The sequence below is a fragment of the Rhagoletis zephyria genome, unplaced genomic scaffold (assembly GCF_001687245.7).
Source record: "Rhagoletis zephyria isolate East Lansing unplaced genomic scaffold, Rhagoletis_zephyria_1.1 Rzeph_scaffold_01223, whole genome shotgun sequence".
NCBI lineage: Eukaryota > Metazoa > Arthropoda > Insecta > Diptera > Tephritidae > Rhagoletis > Rhagoletis zephyria.
The window spans coordinates 37,685-62,115 of NW_016158307.1; the positions used below are offsets into that span (position 1 = coordinate 37,685).

Consider the following 24,431-nt stretch of genomic DNA (forward strand, 5'->3'; position numbering starts at 1 on the left):
GTATACATTTGTCTATATCTATCTCGATTCGTTTTGCCTGTTACAAACAACCGTTATGTGAACAAAGTTATAATACCCTTGTGCACAAGTGCGCTCGGGTATAAAAAGGATAGAACGTGAACTAGTTCGGCTGAAACGCAAACCGGTAGAATTCTAGTTCACAACTGGTAGCTTTCCCTGCAGGGTACATACACATATATTACACATATTTGTTAAATGGGCAATTTTTTTATGTAATGTAAAGTTATAGCTCAGTACATTTCTTAGATTCCAGACGGTCCCAAGATGTTGAAATGTTAACACAAATTTTTGTTTTGTATTACCAAGCTATAAATAAGCATATGCGAAGCGCAGAATAGAAGCGTATTTGAAGAAAAAAGCCGCCGAACACATATATATGTAAAGTAAACACGCCCACCGAACTAGTTCAAAATTCGACAAATAAGGTCTAGTTCGTTCGGCATCCCTTTTTCTACAGTTCCGAACCATTTCTAAATTCGTCACTTTAGATATCGATTTCTAGTGAAAAAAAACTGGAAAAAATTAGTTTTTTAAAAGTACCACTTTTCGCCGATTTTGGACTGGTGGGGATCTAGTTCCTATCGGACTAGTTCCTTTTTGGCGACAAAGACCTAGTACGGAACTAGAAATTTGATTCACTAGTCCGTGGTTTCCCTGCAGGGGTATCATTAAAAATTTACTTACCGTTCATAGTTATAAACTTTTTAAATAAATATCGCAGAAGCTCACCTGGCTTCTTTTCGTTTCATACCAATATTAGATATCTTTAAATATTATTTCAATACGTGCACCATTTTTTTAAGTAGGTGGCAACTACATATGTATATTAAAAACACGATAATATTAATTTAGTTTAAAGTCTTTTCATTGGAAGCCCACTTTGTAACATTTTAATTAACTAGAATATTTCAATCAATAAATTAGAAACTATATGACAACCCATATAAACTATAAATATAATATATAAACTATATGATGGCGGAATGTTGCCAAATGAAATTTAGGGTCAAGACTGTGGATCCATGATCTACGTGTCAAATAGAANGGCTTCTTTTCGTTTCATACCAATATTAGATATCTTTAAATATTATTTCAATACGTGCACCATTTTTTTAAGTAGGTGGCAACTACATATGTATATTAAAAACACGATAATATTAATTTAGTTTAAAGTCTTTTCATTGGAAGCCCACTTTGTAACATTTTAATTAACTAGAATATTTCAATCAATAAATTAGAAACTATATGACAACCCATATAAACTATAAATATAATATATAAACTATATGATGGCGGAATGTTGCCAAATGAAATTTAGGGTCAAGACTGTGGATCCATGATCTACGTGTCAAATAGAAGTAAACTGCATCAAAAAATCGCTGTTACACATTTTTTTCAATTTACCTACCAAATTTATCTAATTTTACGGGGCTGATCGCTATAGTTGGCACGTTCCCGGCCGTGATCTAAGCATCGTACAAAAAAATGTATAAAAGTTGTGAAGAATGAAATTCTCTACAACTTTAGGATTTCAATATGTTATGTAGCTTTAACAGAAATTGTCAAAAAATGGCGAAGCCGTGACAATGCAAAACTTTTTCGCAGTTTTTGCTAATTTTTTTACAATAAAAAATGCTCTGTTTAAAAAAACTTTTATATGACAAATGTGGGAAATTAAATTCTCTACATATTTGTATTTAACCATTTTTTATGAAAAATGCAAAATAAGATTGCAAATCGCAAAAAAAACCAAAAAGACTTAAATCCAAAATGGCGGAATGTTGCCAAATGAAATTTAGGGGCAAGACTGGGGATCCAAAATTTGTTTTCAATTTTCCTACCAAATTTATCTAATTTTACTGACTAGAACATTTTAAGAACCTATTTATTATATTTAATGTTAAGTTACTGCTAAAAAAAAATAAAAAGTATTAAATTCAGTTACAAAACCATTGTAATGTAGCATTCGCTACGATACAATAGTACATACATATCCCACTATACATACATACGTACATACACCACAGTACACACATAACAACGCATATACATACCTTCCGATACATATCGACCAAGAATGATAGAATACAAGATTGCGCCGATCAGAGAGGATTTTTGAGAATAACTTTTGTGTGACGTCACACTGGTGCAATTGCGAGATAGAAATGCCAAAACGTGAGCAAGAATGGAAGAAGAAGAAAAAATGTTGCAAGGAAAACGTGAACAAGTTGCACAAGTGTGACGTCATGCAAACAACGATTCTGTCAAATTCGTTAAGAGAGGAATAGCGGTCCGAGATCGGCGCAACCTTTGTATTCTCTCAATCGTGCATATCGACAACGTCCAAACGAAGCATACACACTCCACTGCACATATATACACCGCCGTACATACGCAACAATGTACATATGTACTCTTTGGCACACTCATACAGCATCAGGCAAAACACTACTAGCAGCATACCAACCACTTCGTTCGCCAGCTACCATCGGGACAGCGCACACGACGAATTCTCAAACCAAATACGCAGCAACGGGTATAAAAAGCTGAACAAGTGCGCAGTCGAGTCAGTCTCGCTAGGTAAGCGATGGGCTTGACTAGTCGGTTGGCGTCTAGTGGTGTGTCCTCGGCAGTGTTGCCGCTGAAAATTTTTAGTGGTGGCCAGATTCGATTTTAAANTTGGCCGAGCCGCGGATACTGCCGCCTCCATTCCAGCCCCTACTCACGCAGTGTGCAATTATGGGAGCGGCGGTGCCTGATCAGTCAGTCTCGCTAGGTCGTCCAACCGCCGCCGGGAATCGCTTGCCGAGCTGTACGTCACCGTTGAGAGCATCCAAAGCTATCGAGAGCGTCCGCCGCTATCGAGGGCCATCCGAAGCTGCTGAAAGCCATCCGCCGCCGCCGAGAATCATCTGCTGCGCCGCTACTGCTACTCCGCAGCTAGTGAGAGCCATTCGCCGAGAATCATCTGCTGCGCTACTGCTACTCCGCTGCTTCTAAGAGTCATTCGCTGCCACTGGGATTCATCTGCTGCGCCGCTACTGCTACCCCGCAGCTATCGAGAGGCCTTCGCCATCTCCGAGAGTCGCTCCGCCGTTCAGCTGCTCACCAGACTCCCCGACGTTACCAAGAATCACCCGCCGTGCTGCTAGTGCCCTCACCGTTGCTCCACCGCTCCTGAGAGCCATCCGCCGGGCTGCTAGCGCTCTCGTCGTCATCCACTCCGACCCGACCGCACGACAACAACGAACGTAATCTCCCGCTCTCTCTCTCCCTCTCTTTGGACATAAGGTTGCCGGCACTCTAGTCATAGCGCCGTGTGTGTGTCTGTGCTCGAATTAAATACACGAGAATATTGTGTTTTATTTGGTGGGGGTAGTGGGACCTCCGCTGGACTCTGGATCGACTGAACTCACCTCAGCCTTCGGCAAAACCCACCTCATACCATCATAAAAATACTTCCGTTTTTATTTCCTTAAGGTCATAAGAAAGTAATGTAAGTAGTTACAAATGTAAACAAAAAATCTCGTTGATGTTAATATATTTAATTTACGTGTACATGTTTTTGTTACGGACTTTCAACAAAGAGAGAGACGCTGGCTGATTTTGACTACACTTCGTTTGTCAAAACTTTTGCCTTGCAAAATTCCACTATTTTATTTGGTCCCAAAAGAATTTCTACACTCTGTCGAGTTTTTGGACGAGTAACCACTTCTACGTCAGAGTCCTCCATTTTTGTTTATTTTTTACTTTGAGCTTTTAAGTAACATGTTCGCGATCTGGTCAAACATATGGATTAAGTAAACAAGTGTTGCCACATATCATTTCTTACATGGAGAAAACTTTCATGACTTAGATAACACTGGTTTACAGCAAAAATGTTCTATGGATGCCACTATCCAATTCCTATGTAGAATTGCTCGGTGATTCCGAAAATCGAGTTAATTTTTTTCTATGGATACGCTTTTGAAATATTTTCAATTTACCGTTATTCAGCTTAAAGCAAAAATTGGTTCCGCTTAATCACGTATATCTTACGGACCAATTTAAAAATCTGAATATAAGGTACGGCAAATGAAAGCCAATGAAGTTCTCCTTAAACCGTATATACATCCCTTTCCGATAGAGCTTATAGTTTCTGAAAAATTAATTAGCCTTTCCAGCTATTTTTATTTTTTAATGACAAAAATCAAACTTTAACAGAAGAAAAATTTTAAAAATAACAGGTTCGGTGCCAAATTTTTGCATTTGTGCTAAAGCCTGATCTGTTAAAAAAAATCAAATTACTAATGAAATTAAGAAATAATGAGTGGTCGAATGAAAATACGCAAAGATTTTTATACCCGAGCGCACTTGTGCACAAGGGTATATTAATTTTGTTCACATAACGGTTGTTTGTAACAGCCAAAACGAATCGAATGTACACATAAATGATCAGGATGAAAAAATAAATCGATTAAGCCATGTCTGTCTGTCCGTCCGTCTGTCCGTCTGTCCGTCCGTCCGTGTACACGATAACTCGAGCAAAAATTGAGATATCTGAACGAAATTCGGTATGTAGGTTTCCATTTATCCAAGGTAGGATGGTATTTAAAATGGACGAAATCGGACTGTAACCACGCCCACTTCCCATATAACGGTAATTTCCAGAAATACGAACACTGCGATATTTTAGTAACTACTGAAGACAATTCACTCAGAATTGATATTTACAATAATTTTTAGACGAAAAAGAAAAATATTATAAATTTTTGGAAAATGGGCGTAGCCACATGTGTATATCTTAGTAACCGCTGCACCAATTTCTTCCAAACTTGGCATTGTAGTTGGTCTTGACATAGCATATTAAATGGCCAAAAATTTAAAAAATCGGTCAATAACCACGCCCACTTCCCATATAACGGTAATTTCCAGAAATACGAACACTGCGATATTTTAGTAACTACTGAAGATAATTCACTCAAAATTGATATTTACAATAATTTTTAGACGAAAAAGAAAAATATTATACATTTTTGGAAAATGGGCGTAGCCACGCCCACTTATGGTTACATTTGTATATCTTAGGAACCGCTGCACTAATTTCTTCCAAACTTGACACAGTGTTGGCCTTCGCACAACATACCAAATGGCCGAAAATTTATAAAATCGGACAATAACCACGCCCACATCCCATATAACGGTAATTTTCGGAAATACGAAAACTGTGATATTTTAGTAACTACTGAAGATTATTTACTCAAAATTGATATTTACAACAATTTTTAGACGAAACTTATGGTTACATGTGTATATCTTGAGAAATACAAAATCTTCGATAAATCAGTAAATATTGAAGCTAATTTATTCAAAATTGATGCTTGCAACAATTCTTTAACAGGAAATACGTTTATGGTAAAATTTTGGAAAATGGGCGTGGTACCGCCCACTTATGATCACATATATGTATATCGGTAACCGTTCTACCAATTTGTACCAAACTCGGTGTGGTTATTGTGCTTGCCACATGAAAGCAAAGAGTTGAAAATTATTGAAATCGGACTAAAATTACGGCCGCTTTTCATATAACGGTAAATTTCAGAAATGCTTGAAACTTCAATATTTCGAAATTTAAGGACGCTAATTTACTCAAATTTAATACCCCGGCTTACCATCTAGCGGTAGGTTTCGGAAAGGTGAAAAAACATATATTTAATATTTGCGCCGGGTATTTAATGTTCGGCTCCGCCCGAACTTAGACTTTCTTACTTGTTTGTATGAAAAATGAGCAGGAAAGAAAGTTACTCATACGCCACGTACACCTGAGTAACACGCTTTTCTGCTCATATTTAATACAAAAAAATTTTTGCGCATTTTCATTTAACCACTCATTATTTCTTATTTATCCATCGATTTTCTTCATCAGTAGCTTGATAGAAAAACAAATTAACTCGATTTTCGGAATCACCGAGCAATTCTACATAGAAATTGGACAGGTGGCGTCTGGAAAACAAAAACCAAACTAAAATTTGTGATCCAGTGTAATTGAATATGGAAAAAACAGGCACCAAAAATCCGTATACCTTATCGGAAAGCTAAAAATCTGTACACTCAATCCATACAACCATTTTCACCACCGCAAATCCGTACCACTGTAAGGAAAAATCCGTACTTCTGGCAGGACTGAATGTAAATTTCCCTTCTCCAGCGTGGCCCAGGCGCACTGTATGTTTTTGCAATTTTATCTATCGAATTTCTTTAAAAATTGAATTATTTTGAGGATGTTGGCAGAATTAGTTAAAAATAATTATTAAAGTTATTCAAAATCTTTATGTTTTCACATTTTTTACCTTAGAAAATCATTTGCTAGGGTAGTATATGTTATAGAATTGACCGCATTGACCTCTTATAAATTCTTTTCCGGAAAGCATTTTGAATGATATAATGGCGATTTCAAAATTTTCATTTTAAAAGTATTTTGAGGAATAAAAAATATAATCAGTGTACTAGAGCAGTCTTTCGCTGTCGATTATGCCATAAGGCAAAGTTTTGGTAAGGGTAAAAGCCTGCAAGTTTAAGCTCTTTGACATTTTTTTCCTACATGTTTTTACAAGCAGATACTGATAAATAGATATTGAGGTCATGGATCGGAAATCGTAAAGTCCACAGCATTTACCCTAGAACGCATAACCGGGTACCTGTGTGTCCACTAGCAATTTTGAACTGCTGTGGCTAAAGTACCAATACTTCTGATCTAGGAAGATTATATATTTTTGCGTCGTTTGAGTGATCATTTATGAAACTCGGTTCTGTGGTACCGCACCTATAAGCTTCAAAAGTCGACACCTACGCAAACACATAACCTACGTACCTGTGTGTCCACTAGTTTTTATATGAAAAACTTAGCGAGTAACAAGCAGTTCATAGGTTTCGTCGTAAGATTTTTATTAAAAATCTTTAAAAGTACATTAAAAAATGTTTTTCGTTGTTTTTGCTTTTTTGCGTTTCATCTTCTATACGTAGAATAAGCAGAAATGTCCAGCCACTCGCTTTTTCAAACCTATTGATCACCGTTCACCACGCAGTGGTGTGGAAAATTATAATTCTGCATCCGGATCTTGCAGCTCACGACTTCCAGAGTTTACACGAATTAGTAATTGAACACCCATTCGGAAGCGAGCTAATCCGAGAAGTCACACCAGGGTTGTGCGATGGGCTTTAGACGACCATGGCAGGCGTACATAATACTACGATCCCGTCGCGGAATACTGTCGTTCACCTTATTTGACGACCGTCACGCTACAATCCGAATCAAAGCGAGAATTTTCAAGATATGCCCCCGTCACGATAGCAAAATCGTGCTTGGTGATCTCGAAAAATTTCACGACGGAATGTCTGATAACGGACAGAGACTGATCAACTTCGCTAAGGCCCGAAAATGGTAGTTTGGAGTGCTTAATTTCAAAAAGCTCCCTCAAACCACGTGGCTGTCTCCGACATTTTGCGACACGCGAAAGTCACGCTTCCAATGTTTTAGACATTTCGAAGTCCAAAAATCGACTCGGACAACTATCTTGTTGCAAAAAAAATCCGCGCAACCCTTGGTGCTACTTTAGAGGCATTAAATATTTTGATTTGTTAAAATATTTCGTTATGTTATCTTCTGTTACCTTTTGTATGCACTGGAAGATAGCATGTCGTTGTATGCATTCTTCTGTGTATTTACATACTTGAATTTTCGCGGCTAATATATTAACATTCTTAATTGACTAGTGCTCAAACAGTATTAACATTAAAAACTAGCAAGTGGACACACGGGCACCCCGGTTATGTGTTTACGTGGTATTTTTTGGTTATGTTTTCCACAGTTAATGAAGTAAAAGGTTGGAAGAATTGATAGGCCCATAGTCATACTCGTAAGTTAAACCTCTCTCTTGGTAAAATAAAGTTTCACGTTTAGAATAGAATTTTAATTTGTGGCAATCATAGACATTTTAAAAACAGCTTTTTGTTAAGATGAGAGGAGTAGAGTATCCATATGAAGAGAAAAAATTTACTCGGCAATATAAAGAAATATGAGTACGTTAATTAGTTCACTCTGTGTCCGCTGCAGGATTGCGGATTTAGCAAGCCGGGAAGTCGTGGGTTCGAATCCCACTCCCTAAAAAAATTTGTTTACACCTTCTTTTGTTCTTTTAAATATTATGTGAAATACCATAAACAACTACAATTATGTGAAATACCATAAACAAAAAAGGGAATCAAATAAAAATTCAATAAAATAAAATAAAATAATATTTATATTAAAAAAAAGTAATAATACTAAAAAAAATTTGTTTGGAGTGGGGACCGAACCTGGGTGCTTCTGCTTTTACTACTTCAACAGCAAAACAAAACTTAAGGCGCTGGCCCACTGCAGGCTTGCTTTGCACGCCTTACTTACTTTAATTTGCTTTGATTTACTTCAAAAACTCGTTTGGCCAAATGGCGGCTTGGAACGCTGTCAAAGCTACCAGCTTTGTAGTTAAAAAATTAAGATCTGTTCCCTTACACTAAGAATAAATTTCCCACAAAATTCCAGATAACTAAAAAAAAAATACAAACAGTCCTTTCACATTTATTTTTAAATTGATGCGAATTAATTTTTGCATTTCAAAGGAATAATAATAATTATACATTTATAACTATAGATACATTTATTTAAAACAAAAAAAATCCAATTTTTCAAGAGACGACTGACCAGTAGTTTGACATCAAAAATATCCTTAGCTTTGTGTGAAAAGTTGCTAAGTCCACAATTTGTGAAACCTCGTGATATAGGAAGCAAGAGAAATTAAGGATTAAGGTACTTGTTTTATTTTTTCTCGTTTATATTCAATTAAAGGCAAATTTTCTAAGTCCAGAAGAGGCCCCGAAAATCCGATAAGGCCAAAATAATACGAAATCTTTTAATAAAGATCGTATCCTTTTGATTCGTATGGAGTTTTGCTTTGCTTTAAACACGGAAAATGTTATATTCAAAGTTCCTGTAAAATTTATAAAAATGGACTTAGCAACTTTTCAGCCAGCGATATGTTAAATATAAATAAGGAAACATGTAATCATTTTTATTAAACTTTGAATTACTCATATTATATATACATATATTTTTTTAATTACGTAAGCAAATTTTTGTTCACAATTTGAATTCATTTAGAACGGGAACATACCTTTTTGTCAAAAGCCTACAAAATGCTTTCAAATAAAACATTTGCCTATTCGAAACTTTGAGGCGCTTAAAGCAAGTGAAGCAAAGCTGCCATTTGGCCAGCGTTCATACGTTTTAGTATACAATACATTTTGCTTAGCTGCACATCCTTCTTTGCACGAAAAACTTGTGCACCTAACCGAAAAAGGCACTTAAGCGAATTGTCTTTACTACTTCAATGAGGAAGGTATTCGAATCCCTATGAAACCAAATAATGGAGAAGCACCTATCACGTAGAAAATAATGCCTGCGAAATTTTTTTCGAATGGTATCTTATCTATATAACTACATAAATTGATAGCCATTTTCGTTGTTCTGCGATATGAGCAAAATAAATAAAAGCTTGTAAAATTAGGTAATTGTAGGGCCAGTGCAGGTAAACGTAATACTTTCTTTGATAATTGATACTAGTTGCACAATTTTTAAGGCAGGTATCGCCAATGGGCAGGTATGTTGAATGCATCTATCGGAGCACTTTCCTTATAAATGTTAAAAATAATGTCTCAGATGCGCATTTTGGGGTAGGTATCTTAAATGTGCACTTAAGCATAAAGGCAGCAAAGCAAAATATACTGTATTCCAAAAAACTTTTGACAGTTCTCAAAGCGAGGCAAGCAAAGCAAGCCTGCATTGGGCCAATACCTTTAGAACCTCATTTTACCATTTTAAAATCGCGTTCTCCTCATTTTAAAGTTAAAATTCTGTTTTTGTCATAAAATGCATTTTAAGTTGACTATGAAAGAGTTAAAATGATGATTACTCTAAATCGTTAAAAGGTTTTTCTAACTTCTCTATTACTACGGGCCATAGAGTTTAGTGAAAAGACGAAGTTGCCATTTCAGGTCTGGGGGTCAATTCTCGTTCTGTGTTATTGTAAAGTGATAAAAAAAAAACCTTTAAAACCTCATTTATTTCGGTGTGAGTTTGTGAAAATACTTTTAAATTCTTGATAACGCGATAATGCAGAACGAGAGTTGGCCAACTGCACAACCATTATATCTTCTTAATATAAAAATTGTTATGCAAGGAAGTGCATATCACTTACAACAATCTACAGATTTTAAAATTATTTTTTGGCGCTAACAATAATGTAGTTTATTATCAATATTCTACTAAATATGTTTTAGTTAAATGCCAATGATTTTCTTAAATTTCATTCATTTTAATAAAGGTACATGGTCATGGAAAATTTACGCTATATGCTGTACGCATATTACCCACAGACACCAATCTATTTCGGCTACCAGTTGATTCGATATGGCGTGGTGAGTACATACATACATATGTATTTTATCAGTGGCGGATACAGACTTTTTTCAAACAGCATCATTTTCGGGGTTTTCATATTAGCGATTTTAAAATTTTGAACAGAAAAAGTATTTTATAAAGCATGTCCACATTATCGTAATTTACGTCTCATTTGTAATTCATAAACAAATCATGCTGAAATCAAGTAATTATGCCTGTTAAATTTGTCAATAAATGCGAAGTTCAACCAATTTCAAAAACTTCCTATCCAAATTTTAAATTTTTGAATCAGATTTTTTAAAAGTTTTGGGCATGCATTTTTATAGCCAATTTAATTTCGGTATAATAAGGCTCATGTTCGAAGTTGTGCATTTTCTTCGATATAAAAATAAGAGTATTTTAGAACATACATAAGTATTTTGTGTGGATGAAAATGCCAGACACCTCCGCCAAAAAAATTCACAAAAATCAGCACGAATTTTGAGGAACTTAAAATGTTCATTTTGTTCATTTTTGTACTGAAATTGAATGAGCTATAAAAAGTAGTCTCTTTTAGACATTACTTCTAAATGAATGTTTAATTCCGAGCCATATCATTCATTAAAATCAATAAACAGATTATGACAAAATCACTTCGATTTTAAGCGACCAGAATTCGCCAACAAATTTTTTGATTGTATTTTTACATATTTTTAGTAGATATGTACATATGTTTTATGTCGGTTTGGTATTTTGCTTGAAAAGTACTTGGTTTATATGTAACCCGTTATATATAAAAAAATATATATATATTCCGACGATTTGATAACCTCCTCCTGTTTTTGAAGTCGGTTAAAAAACCAATCAGATGGTGTTTTTATAATTTTCAATTCTTATCAGTACTTATGTGCACTGTGCTTACCTTAAAACCATGATAATCATATTAGAAATATAAATTAATAATTAATTAATATTATTAAATCAATCGCATCAAATTTTGATGATAGTTGTTCCCTTGGATTAAAAAATGGCCGCTCAAGACTGTGAAGTAAAACTACAACGTAACTTTTGTTTAGTTAGTGCAAAATTTAATATAAAAACAAGTTTGTTAAATATAAGTCCAATTGTTGATTCTATAAACATAAGTATATATACCTTCTTCCATATGCGAACATATGTACTTTGTATGAAAAAAAATACAGAACACAGTCAACAAAAAAAATTCCAAAAATCAATGGTAAGGCCCAGGTAGTTCAAAGTTGCACTTATATTAAAATTTAATGGTTTAAAAACTAAAAACCAATATTTCTTCTAAAGATGGCGATACAAATTTTCCATAATTTTTGCACACAGTCTGAAATTTGAATTTATGTATATGGTGTTTGTTAAGTAATCAGCTATACTGTTATAAAAATATAATAAACATTACCGACTTCAATTCACATATAAAAATCGATTATCGTTAATTTCTTTATGATCCAATGACCGGATTCAAACCAAATTAGTATGGGACTACCTGTGAGGTAACACCTTTCCTTTAAAAAAATAATTATAGAAAACAGTTAACGTGGTCCAAATTTGTGCGGAAACATACATACATAAAAAAGATATTCCGACGAACTGATAACCTTCTCCTTTTTGTCAAGTCGGTTAAAAATATTTGGTTCACTGTAAATGTAACAGAAGCCTGTGGCATATAAAAATATAAAAACACCATGTCTTTTACGTAACAAGTTATATATAAAATTAAAAGTAATTTTCCGTTTTATTTAAATAAAGTATTCATTAATTAGTTTTACTAATTACTAATTAGTATTTTTTTTATTTTTTTATAAAAATTCAATATATAAAATAAATTTTCCTTTTATGTGTTCTTTCTCAAATTTTTATATGCAAAGTATAAAAATATGCATATCAGGAGAAACGGGGTTTAATCACCTTTACAACGATACCAATTTTTACCACCACGTCTGTATTTTTACTTTTTTTATTATGACTCAGTCTTTTAAAAAAAAGTTGGTTTGGTCCAAGTGCTGCACTGTGAGTAAAACGTGAATTTTTATCCAAATGTAAAAATTTTTTCTTAATATGTTCTTAAGGAGGTTATCCCAATTTAGTGGTCCACTGTGGTCGAAAATATTGATTAAATGGTTTTCGAATTGCGTTACGTTCTGATGAAATGGAAGAAATGTCAGCAGTACTGCTCTCTACCTAGTAGCTTTCGATCTCTCGAGCAATAGTATGTATTTGCATCCAAAGAAGTTGTGTAACTTTTTTCCACCGCAATTGTAACGGGTGATTTTTTAAGAGCTTGATACCTTTTTTTTTAAAAAAAACGCATAAAATTTGCAAAATCTCATCGGTTCTTTATTTGAAACGTTAGATTGGTCCATGACATTTACTTTTTGAAGATAATTTCATTTAAATGTTGACCGCGGCTGCGTCTTAGGTGGTCCATTCGGAAAGTCCAATTTTGGGCAACTTTTTCGAGCATTTCGGCCGGAATAGCCCGAATTTCTTCGGAAANCATTTGGCGGACATTTTCCACACATTCGTAAAAGCATCTGCAAAAAAAATTCAATTAAAAGTAAATAAAATTCATACCTTTTAATACCACTCCTCTTCGACATGCTACAAAAAACGGGTTTAAATAATTACAGTTATTTAAGAAAATATGAACTGAATATAAATCGTGAATTTCTGCTGCTTCCTAGAGCTGAAAAACTATCGACGCTATTCGACAGTTTGAAAAATACGATCGATATTTTCGATAGTATCGTATACTATCAATGGCGGACACAGGTAGGGGAAATTGGGGAAATTTCAATTTTTTTTACCAATTACGACGTGATCAACATTTGCGCCGCTTTACAGCACATAGCTGTTTTTATACACGATTTAAATTTGCTTTTGGCGGTATGGAATCGTATGCAATTTGTAGATAATACTGCCGTTAGGCCTATATACAATGTATAAGAAGTTCAGGACTCGATTAGTGAACTGCCCGTTGCTACTGTTATGTAATGAAAATGGTCAGAAACGTTTTTATTGGATTTTTGTAATAAAAATTAATGCAAAATGGTGAGTGGACACATATTTTGTACAAACCATGAAATTGCCAGGGATGCGAACTGTTTGCGGTCAGCGTATTAACTTGACCCCATTTACTTTTTCAAAGTTTCGATGGGTGATATCCAATGAAAGCTCTTATATACAAGAAATAATTTCAATATAAATATAATTTAATTTTTATTAAATGCTTTCACATTTGTATACATTGTGCAAATTTGCAGAACATTGTAAATTGCATTAAAATGTAAAACTAAGTATTTATCGAGGTAGATTATCATAAAAAGAATGGAAATCTTTGTGTATAAGTATATTGCTTTAACGTTTGAAGGCTGCTGCGTTTAGATTGGTATTTTTTTTGGACCGTCGTACAATAGTTCCGTTTCGTATTGTTGTAATTACAGAGCTCGTTATTATGGCAATGATGTCCACCAGTCGGTATGACGCAACTTTAATTTGACTACACCATTTTTATGAAGCAAACTTCTGATACTGCTTACTGGCGCTTCCCCAGGTTTTTTACCTGCCCTAATAGTTGTAAAAAAAAAATTGTACTCTAAATAATTAATAATATAAGGATGTGAAGGCTTCGCCTGTCGCATACGACTTACATACATACTATGTAGTCCATGGGTGAATACATATATCGGTGGATTGAATACATTTTCTAATGTAGAGTGGACACTGTCTACCTCGTGGTATATGCATAGATATGTATGTATGTATTTATTTGGTTTATAATTATTTTTTTACATCGAAATCAAAGCACACTCATCAGATTCGCCTGCGATCAAAAACAGTTTTAAGCAAGTAAGCGAATACCCGTTTTTTCAGAGTATTTCTCGTACTGCTTGCACATAGCTGTTTTTGGTCAGTTCTAAACCAAAAATATATAAGAGAACGGTAAATGCAGCAATGTGGGCAATAGATAGTGTTAATAAAGTATGCAATAAAAAAATGACAAAAATCACATAGCCGTTTTTGTTGGCGCAACGACGAAATATTACATCTTAAGCGTGAAATTCTAAATATTTTCCTTAGTTCAATTTACCGCGTCACTTATTTAAGTAAAGATCACAAAATTTCAATGCACCGGCACTATCGACTATCGCCCAAAAACAATGGATGTTTTTCCTAAAATAAAACTATACTATCGATAGTTTTGCAGCTCTACCGCTTTCAAACCGACGCGTACTTTTGTAAATTGGGGTTGTCAGCCAATAATAGAGAAACGATAAACCGCTAGAGAAAGCAAAAATTTCTAAAAAATTAATTGTTCAACACAAAGTCTGATGCCATCTTGAGACGTACATAATATACATTTGTATTTATATATCTACTAAAAATATGTAAAAACAAAATCAGAAAATTTGTTGGCGAATTCTGGTCGCTTAAAATCGAAGTGATTTTGTCAAATAGGAAGTGCAGAAGTGTTGGCCATAAAAGTGAAGTGAAAAACTTCGATCGTAGTAAAAACGGCAACACTGCTCTGGGTGCCGAAATATTTTTAAAAAATTTTTATTTATAGAATCAAGATCTTTCAAAGTCCGAAAACTGTCCACTTTACTTTAACAAGACCGATAGTTTTGATTTTTTTTGCACAAGTTTGTTTGCCACTTGGCCTTTTCAAAATTAAGGTTTTACTTAAAGTGGGATAAATATTTTCTTGATAGCTAAACTCTTATTATTCTTATTATAAATGCGAAAGTGACTTTGTTTGCACTGAGCCAAAAGTACAATGATTTTTCAACCAAGTTATTGTTTGGTATTTTCATGATTAATACGCCGCATGCATTGCGATCATTGTGGTTAGAGGATCCTGTCCCATTATCATTCACGCCTGTTGATAATTAAATAATGTTATATTTTCAACGTAATTAATGACATAATCGATTGCCCAATTCTACTTGAGCAGATTAGCTTTAATGTTCTGCAAAGAAGTCTGCATAATTTCCATCCTTTTTTATGTTGATAGCTGCAGAACTAAATTTGCGCCTAATTCGCGTGCCCTAAAGTAATTTAGTGATTTATTTTCTTCTAAGTTAATTGGCTTCTCGTTATCTAAATCTGCTTTTGTGAAGAGTTTAAATTCGATTATTCAGTAGGCATATATTGTTAATTTTCCGTTAGTCTGTAAGGCACTGTGTCCTGTAGATTTAAATTGACATAAATAAGGGGCATTCCAAAGTAACGTGTGGGACATTTTTATTCGTTTGTGCTCAAACTTTTAGTAAATTCTCTTTAACCATTGATTTGACAAGTGTCAAACTGTTAACACTTGAAGTCACATATCAGTTTAATACGAAATTGATAAAGTATAAAATTTAATTATATAATTTACATAGAAATTTGACATTTTCCAAACGTGACGGGTGGGACAACGATGACACTTTATGCTTTATTGGCATTATTAAATTAAGACAAAAAACTGTGTTAGAGTGTGACGGGTGGGATGAGTAACTATTGAGGAAACATAGTTCGTGAGTAAAATGAACGCTAGTAGCTTGATGTGAATATTTATTATATTTTTAATAAGGGGACCTCATTTGAACAAAAAGAAGCTTACGAATTTGTATGTTACGTTAATAGTACGGTGACCATATTAACCAATGTAAAATAAAGGAAACTTTTTTTTCAAAATTATTTGGGAATACGTACATACAACTTGTATGATAAAAGTACCTTACCCATATCGTAATTTAAATCAAATATTTACGAGTTAATTAACCGATTCCGAAAAATTAAGCCAAATCCTTTTCAATGACTTCGCCATCCTTTGCTGCCAAAATGCATTTACCGAAGTCAGCACACAGTGGTTCAAAATTGGAATTTAATGTTCATAATTCACCATTCTCATTCATTCTTCATTTTTCAACCAACTTTTACTAAAAACCAAAAAAAAATATATGTTTGTGAACCTTTCTTTATAACATTGCAAACATTTTTTTTGTAATTTTTTCGTTTTGGGGAACCATACAATTGTTTTTAACTAGTCTTTGTTACGTAACATTTATTAACTAATGTACTCTCCATTTTCTTCAAAATAGCCACTTTTTCTGCATTTTGCACTAAAAAATTTAATATCATCAAATAAAAATTCACAAATCAGGCTCAACTGGTCTCTTTCAAATATTATAATAATAATAATAATAATATTATAAGCTTTAATAAAAAAAAAATATCAAATTAAGTGAAGAAAATGAAGGCTCCAGTGAATTACGAACACTAAATGCCAGTTTAGAACCACTGTGCAGCAGGGGGTTTATTGTTCTCTTTCAGTGAAACTGGAAACTCAGCGTGCAACACGGTACTGGGCACAACTTTCCCTGTGCTTTATAGATTGTGCAAAGATTACCTATTAAATAAAAACCCGTAAGTGGGGTGCGCTTTCGCTACTCGACTCTCACACCTGCTCTCAGAGAGCACTCTTCAACAAACCGACATATGCGAGCAGTGGAACCACATTTCCCGCTCATTAAGTACCGCCACCGAAGAAGTAGTCGGATTTCAGCGAGCCCGAAAGAACAACTGGTACGATGAGGAGTGTCAGGAAGCTGCAGAGAAAAAAGATGCCGCCTACAGGGCCACGCTACGATCGGGCGCAACGCGCGCTATGTGGGACCGCTATAGGGATCTGAAGAGGGAGCGAGACGTATTTGCCGCAACAAGGAGAGAGAGGCCGAAATACGTGAGTGCGATGAGCTTGAAATGCTGGCCGACGGGAGGAATGCCCGAAAATTTTACCAGAGAGTTAGGCGACTTACGGAAGGTTTAAAGACCGGGGCGCACTCCTGTAAGAACAATAATGGCGACCTAGTAACTGATGTCCAGAGCGTACTTAAATTATGGAGGGAACACTTTTCCGCCCTACTAAATGGTAGCAGCACGGAAAGTTGTGGAGAAGAAGAACCCGAGCCCGCAGTCGATGATGACGGAGTCGACGTTCCACCGCCTGACTATGACGAGGTACGTATAGCAATAACGCGGCTGAAAAACAACAAAGCCGCTGGAGCTGACAGCCTGCCAGCTGAGCTATTCAAGTACGGCGGCGAGGAGTTGATAAGGTGCATGCATCAACTCTTGTGCAGAATATGGTCAGATGAACGCATGCCCGACGACTGGAATTTAAGTGTGCTCTGCCCAATCCACAAGAAAGGTGACCCCGCCATTCGCGCCAACTACCGCGGGATCAGCCTTCTAAGCATAGGTTACAAGGTCTTATCGAGCGTATTGTGCGAAAGACTGAAGCCCACCGTCAATGAACTGATTGGGCCTTATCAGTGTGGCTTTAGACCTGGCAAATCCACCATAGACCAGGTATTCACAATACGCCAAATCTTGGAAAAGACCCGCGAGAAAAGGATCGACACTCACCACCTATTTGTCGACTTTAAAGCCGCTTTTGACAGCACTAAAAGGAGTTGCCTATACGCCGCTATGTCTGAATTTGGCATCCCCTCAAAACTCATACGGCTGTGTAAAATGACGTTGAGCAATACCACCAGCTCCGTCAGAATTGGAAAAGACCTCTCCGAGCCGTTCGCCACAAAACGGGGTTTCAGACAGGGCGACTCCCTTTCATGTGACTTCTTTAATCTGATGTTGGAGAAGATAATAAGAGCTGCAGAACTGAACCGCTCAGGAACAATTTACTATAAGAGCGTGCAATTGCTGGCCTATGCCGATGACATCGACATCATCGCTAACAAAAACCGCCGTCTGTTCTGTCTTTTCCAAGTTGGATAGGGAAGCAAAGCGAATAGGTCTGGTGGTAAACGAGGACAAGGCGAAGTATCTCCTGTCATCAAACAAGCAGTCAGCATATTCGCGCCTTGGCACCCACGTCACTGTTGACAGTTACAATTTCGAGAAAGTAGAGAATTTCGTTTACTTGGGAACCAGCATTAACACCGATAATAATGTCAGCATTGAAATCCAACATAGAATCACTCTTGCCAACAAGTGCTACTTTGGACTGAGTAGGCAATTCTGGAGTAAAGTCCTATCTCGACGTACGAAAAGCGCGCTCTATAACTCACTCATCATGCCCGTGCTGGTATATCGCGCAGGCGGTTACAGCGCCAAAAAAGAAGAAGAAGAAGAAGTGGGGTGCGAAACAAACTGGCGAAGGTTTTCATTATCTTATATATAAAAATAAGTGCACGTTTTTGGTGTGACCTCATAACTTGAGAACGGTTTCACTGAATTCAACCAAATTTATGTGGCATATTTACGGTGACCATCAGTCCTTTATTTCAAAGGACCGTCCTTTATTTTAGCTCTCTGTCCTTTATAATTTTTTTCAAAATAAAGGACGCATTTTGTCCTTTATTTCTTAATCTGTCCTTTAAATCAGTTCTGGATTTTTCAGAGGTAAATTTTTAACAGAGAATATAAAATAATAATAATGTCCCTTATAAAATATAATGAAAACTTTCGCCAGTTTGTTTCGCACCTCTCTTAAGGGTTGCTATTTAATCGATAATCTGCGTGCCATCTATAAATCACGAATCATTGCTAATACTGATAGAAAAATTAATATACATACTTTGAGTAAAATTCTCAAAAGAAAGGGGAAAGTTGCGCCCAGTACGTGTTGCACGCTGAGTTTCAAAACTGGCATTTAGTGTTCATTATTCACTGGAGACTTAATTTTTCACTCATTTGGTTAATTTTTTGAATGAAAGCTTATAAAATTTGCAAGTGTTCAGTGGAGCCTTATTTGTGAAGATTTTATTTTAAATTTTTTAGTGCAAGTGCAGAAAAAGTAGCAATTTTGAAAAAAATGTATTCTACTTTTCCGTTAATAAATGTTACATAATAAAACCCAGTTGAAAGCAATTGTTTGGTTCTTCCAAAATGAAAAAAAAAACACAAAAATTTGAAATATTTATGAAATAACTAGCAGACCCGGCGTACTTCGTCCCGCCCAAAATTAGATTTTTAATTTAAACATTTTGGTACAACAGTTTCTCCAACAATCCACATTTACGATTTGTACTGCACATTCGTCGGCTAAGACTATCGTTTGGTGGTCGTTTGCCGCCTTAAATAACCGAACGAAAGTGTTATGTCCATGAGAAGATCCCTGGTGGGCACAATGAGCCGGATCTATAGTGAATGTGCCCTAGGAACTTTATCTTATAGTTAGTGGCAATTTCAATATCAATGCGTATCCTTGTTCAACAGAAATATAATATACATACATAAACTGAGACGAAATACCTTAAAAGCCAGTTTCGCGAAAGTAATTTAAGTGAAGAATTATGTTTTTCTGTCAGGTTCTATATTAAATTCAACTAAATAAATAAATTTTCATTAAATTGCTTTCATGAAACTGGCTTTTAAGGTATTTCGACAGGTGGTGATTTGAGATTTACCACTGCACAACTCAACACTGGTTTCTTCGAATGAGGCTCTAACGCATAATAATATTGGCAAATCACATCCATTGGGTCAATCGTAACACACGAGAGTTCAATATACTCAATAGTGCAACGGGTCGATTTAGTCTGACATTCACGGCACCTTTTTTTCACTTTTTAGATTTTTAGTAGTAACTCGACCTCAGCACCACCTACCAGCTCTTTTTTGCAATTGGACTGCCTTTACCGTTTCTAATACATGTTTTGAATGTTCGCCAAATCGGATCATAAAAAAATTTTTAGTACTAACTCAACTCCAGCGCCAACTGGCGGATTACTTTTCCACGCCCCCTTTTTAAAGAGCCGTTTTTTCTCAATGAGCATGTGATTAATTTCATATATCTCCACACGAAGTGTTCCAGTACTGTACCACGAAAACTTCCAGAGATATGCAGTATGAAATTCGGCTTGTATGGTAGGTGCCACGACCCCTTTTCCAATAGCTCCATATTTTCTACATGACTATGCGATTAATTTCATATATCACCACACCAAGTTCCAGTACTCTACCAAGAACAATTATAGAGATATGCAATAAGAAAAATTCGACTTGTATGGGAGGTGCCATGCCCATATAAAGTTCCAGTACTCTACCATGAACATTTCTAGAGGTACTTATTATGAAAAATTCTGTTTGTATGGGAAGTGCCACGCCCCCATTTCAAATAGTCCGAATTTTTCTCCATGAGTATGCGATTGATTTCATATATCTCCATACCATGTTCGAGTCCTCTATCATGAACACTTCCAGAGATATGCAGTATTAAAAATTCGGTTTGTATGGGAGGTGCCACGCCCCTTTTTCTAATAGCCCCAAGTTTTCTTCCTGACCATGCGATCGATTTCATATATCCCCATACCAAGTTACAGTACTCTACCATGAACACTTCCAGAGATATGCAGTATGAAAAATTCGGTTTGTATGGGAGGTGCCACGCCCCCTTTTCCAATAACCACAATTTTTCTCCATGAGTATGCGATTGGTTTGATATATCTCCATACCAAGTTACAGTACTCTACCATGAACACTTCCAGAGATATGCAGTATGAAAAATTCGGTTTGTATGGGAGGTGCCACGCCCCCTTTTCCAATAACCACAATTTTTCTCCATGAGTATGCGATTGGTTTGATATATCTCCATACCAAGTTCGAGTACTCTACCATGAACACTTCCAGAGATATGCAGTATGAAAAATTCGGTTTGTATGGGAGGTGCCACGCCCCCTTTTCCAATAACCACAATTTTTCTCCATGAGTATGCGATTGGTTTGATATATCTCCATACCAAGTTAGAGTACTCTACCATGAACACTTCCAGAGATATGCAGTATGAAAAATTCGGTTTGTATGGGAGGTGCCACGCCCCCTTTTCCAATAACCACAATTTTTCTCCATGAGTATGCGATTGGTTTGATATATCTCCATACCAAGTTAGAGTACTCTACCATGAACACTTCCAGAGATATGCAGTATGAAATATTCGGTTTGTATGGGAGGTGCCACGCCCCCTGCACCTAGCGGTATGAAATATACTTTACATCCGATTCTCATACCTACCAAATATACACAAAAAATTTCATAAAGATCGGTCCAGCCGTTTCGGAGGAGTTCGACCACTAACACCGTGACACGAGATTTTTATATATTAGATAATCTATAAAACTGCATACCCAAAATTTTTCTAAAAACTCAAATTTTTTTTTAATTTTGGTGAAATTTTTTTTATAACATTTCAAATTTTTCTTGTGAAATTATTCTTCATTTCGGAGGAAACCTACAATCGCTTTCAATTAGGTTTTATTATGTTACATTTATTAACTGGAACAGGAGAATCGATATTCTTCAAAATTGCTACTTTTTCTGCACTTTCAAAATTCGTGCTCAACTGGTCTCTTACTAGGTTTATAAGCTTTCATAAAAAAATAATAATCCAAGCGTCTTTAAAAAAGGGAAACTTGTACAGTTAGATAATATAATGTACTAGTAAATGTTTGATTTAAATTACGATACTTTTATCAGTTTGAAAAAAACGTCCTTTATTTTACGTTGGTTAATATGGTCGCCGTAGGCATATTCGATCTATCATGCAGATGGTTTATGCGAAGTTTGCGTGAATTTGGAAAAGGGGGCGTGGCACCACCCATACTAACTAAAATATAAATATAAGTGAACGTTTTTGGTGCACCATATAACTTGAAAACGGCTTCACCGAATTCAACCAAATTTATGCGGCATATTCGGGCTATCATGCAGATAGTTTATGTGAGGTTTGCTTGAATTCGGAAAGGGGGCGTGGCGCCTCTATTTTATATATAACAAGTAAGAAAGTCTAAGTTCGGGCGGAACCGAACATTAAATACCCGGCGCAAGTATTAAATACATGTTTTCCACCTTTCCGAAAGCTACCGCTACATGATAAGCCGGGGTGTATACATTTTAAGTAAATTAGCGTCCTTCCGTACCGAGCTTGGTACAAATTGTTAGAACGGTTAGCGAGATACATATATGTGATCACAAGTGGGCGGTGCTACGCCCATTTTCCAAAATTTTGTCATAAACGTATTTCTTGGTAAAGAATTGNACTTAGCTTATAAATTGAGAACGGCTTCACCGAATTCAACCAAATTTATATAGCATATTCGGGCCATCATGCAGATATTTTATGTGGAGTTTGCCCAAATTTGGAAAAGGGGGCGTGGCATATGTACCTTATGTATAAAAATAAGTACACGTTTTTGGTGTGAGCTTATAACTTGAGAACGGCTTCACCGAATTCAANTCGTAAAAGGGGGTGTGGCACCTCCCATACTAACTAAAATTTTTATATTGTATATCTCTTGAAATATTTGTGGTAGAGTACTGGAAATTGGTATAGAGGTATATCAAATAATTCCATACTCACGGAGAAAAATGGGCGGTATTGGAAGGAAAAGAGGGCGTGGAACCTCCCATCTTATATATAAAAAATAAGTGCAAGATTTCAACCAAATGTATACGGCATAGTCGGGCCATTATGCAGATTGTTTGTGTTAAGTTTCCCCGAATTCGGAAAAGGGGGCGTGGGACCACCCATACCAACAAAAATTTTCATCTGGTATGTCTCTTGAAATATTTGTGGTAGATTACTGGAAATTGGTAGACATATGAAATAATTCCATACTCATGGAGAAAAATGTGCGGTATTGGAAAAGGGGGCGTGGCACCTCCCATCTTAAATAAAAAAATAAGTGCACGAATTCTACCAAATTTAAACGGTATATTCGGACTATGATGCAGATGGGTTATGCGACATGTGCCCGAATTCGGTTCAGCGGTTCATGATATATGACAGTTTATGTCTGTCACATGTACCACCTATATGGTACAACAGCAGATACTTGAAAAATCGAAAACATAGTGAAAAATTGTTGCTATGATGTGCTGTGGATGTGATGTGATGTTCTTCGGATAAATTAAGTCACGTATAAACATGGCTGCAATATACTAAAAAAAAAATAAATTCATATAGAAAAATTCCAGAATTTTTCATTCATTTTTCAATATTTGGTGTAGATAAGCACACCGGGGTACCGCTAGTATTTTATAAGTAACATTTTTATTTTTCATATTCTGAAAAATTTACCTCTGAAAAATACAAACAAAACGCGTCCTTTATTTAAAAAAAAATTATAAAGGACGGGGGGTTAAAATAAAGGGCTGTCCTTTAAAATAAAGGACGGATGGTCACCGTAGGTAAAAGACACATATTTTGCTGTGACGGGTGGGAAATCCAATATGCATTTTTTGAACGCTCATAACTTCTCACCAAAAATGTATATTTGTGATAATTTACCGTTTTAAAGTCCATTAATTGTATTTTCTTTTTGGAAAATTATTTATTTATGAGTACATGAGGAATGCCTTGACAACTTGATGCAAAATTATTACAGTTTGTTATATTTGCATTTATAACAATAGAAAAAGCGAAATTAGTGAAAAAAATTATAAAAATCGATTTCTAAAGAATTATTCTACATGCTTTACTGTTTTTACAGATTTAAAAATAATTTATGTAATTTATTTTTTTACCTGAGGCGTCGTCTTCGCTGGAAGGGTCCATAAATAAAATAAATATTTAAACATTTCTTTTAATAATAAAACAATTGTTTTACTGAGTAATTGATTAAAATACAAACCTACGGAAATGTATTTGATTTTTTGATACAATAATACTAATACTTTCGCAAAACCACCAGCTAATTGGCGTCAAGATTTGGCTTGAAAATATCATGGGAAATTGTATATGAATGCATATATTCATATACAAATGGTATCTTCATCAATTAATTGCGATTACAGTCATTATAATATTAGATGCTTATTTTTGTCTACCGCTTGTGAACACGTATTTGATAATAATTTAAAACATAATTGACGGGGAGTGCTTAAAAGGTAAAGAAGCTGCTGTGGCATTGAGAGAGTT

At 35.4% G+C, this 24,431-nt stretch overlaps 1 protein-coding gene across 1 annotated transcript in view; it reads left to right on the forward strand.

Moving 5' to 3' along the window:
- The window catches only part of LOC108363238 (glycoprotein-N-acetylgalactosamine 3-beta-galactosyltransferase 1), a 54,777-nt gene that overhangs the window by 14,740 nt on the left and 15,606 nt on the right, over positions 1–24,431 (forward strand). The window contains exon 2 of the mRNA XM_017616532.1: positions 10,419–10,512. Within this exon, the coding sequence (XP_017472021.1) occupies positions 10,419–10,512 (94 nt within the window). The remainder of the gene's footprint in view (positions 1–10,418; positions 10,513–24,431) is intronic.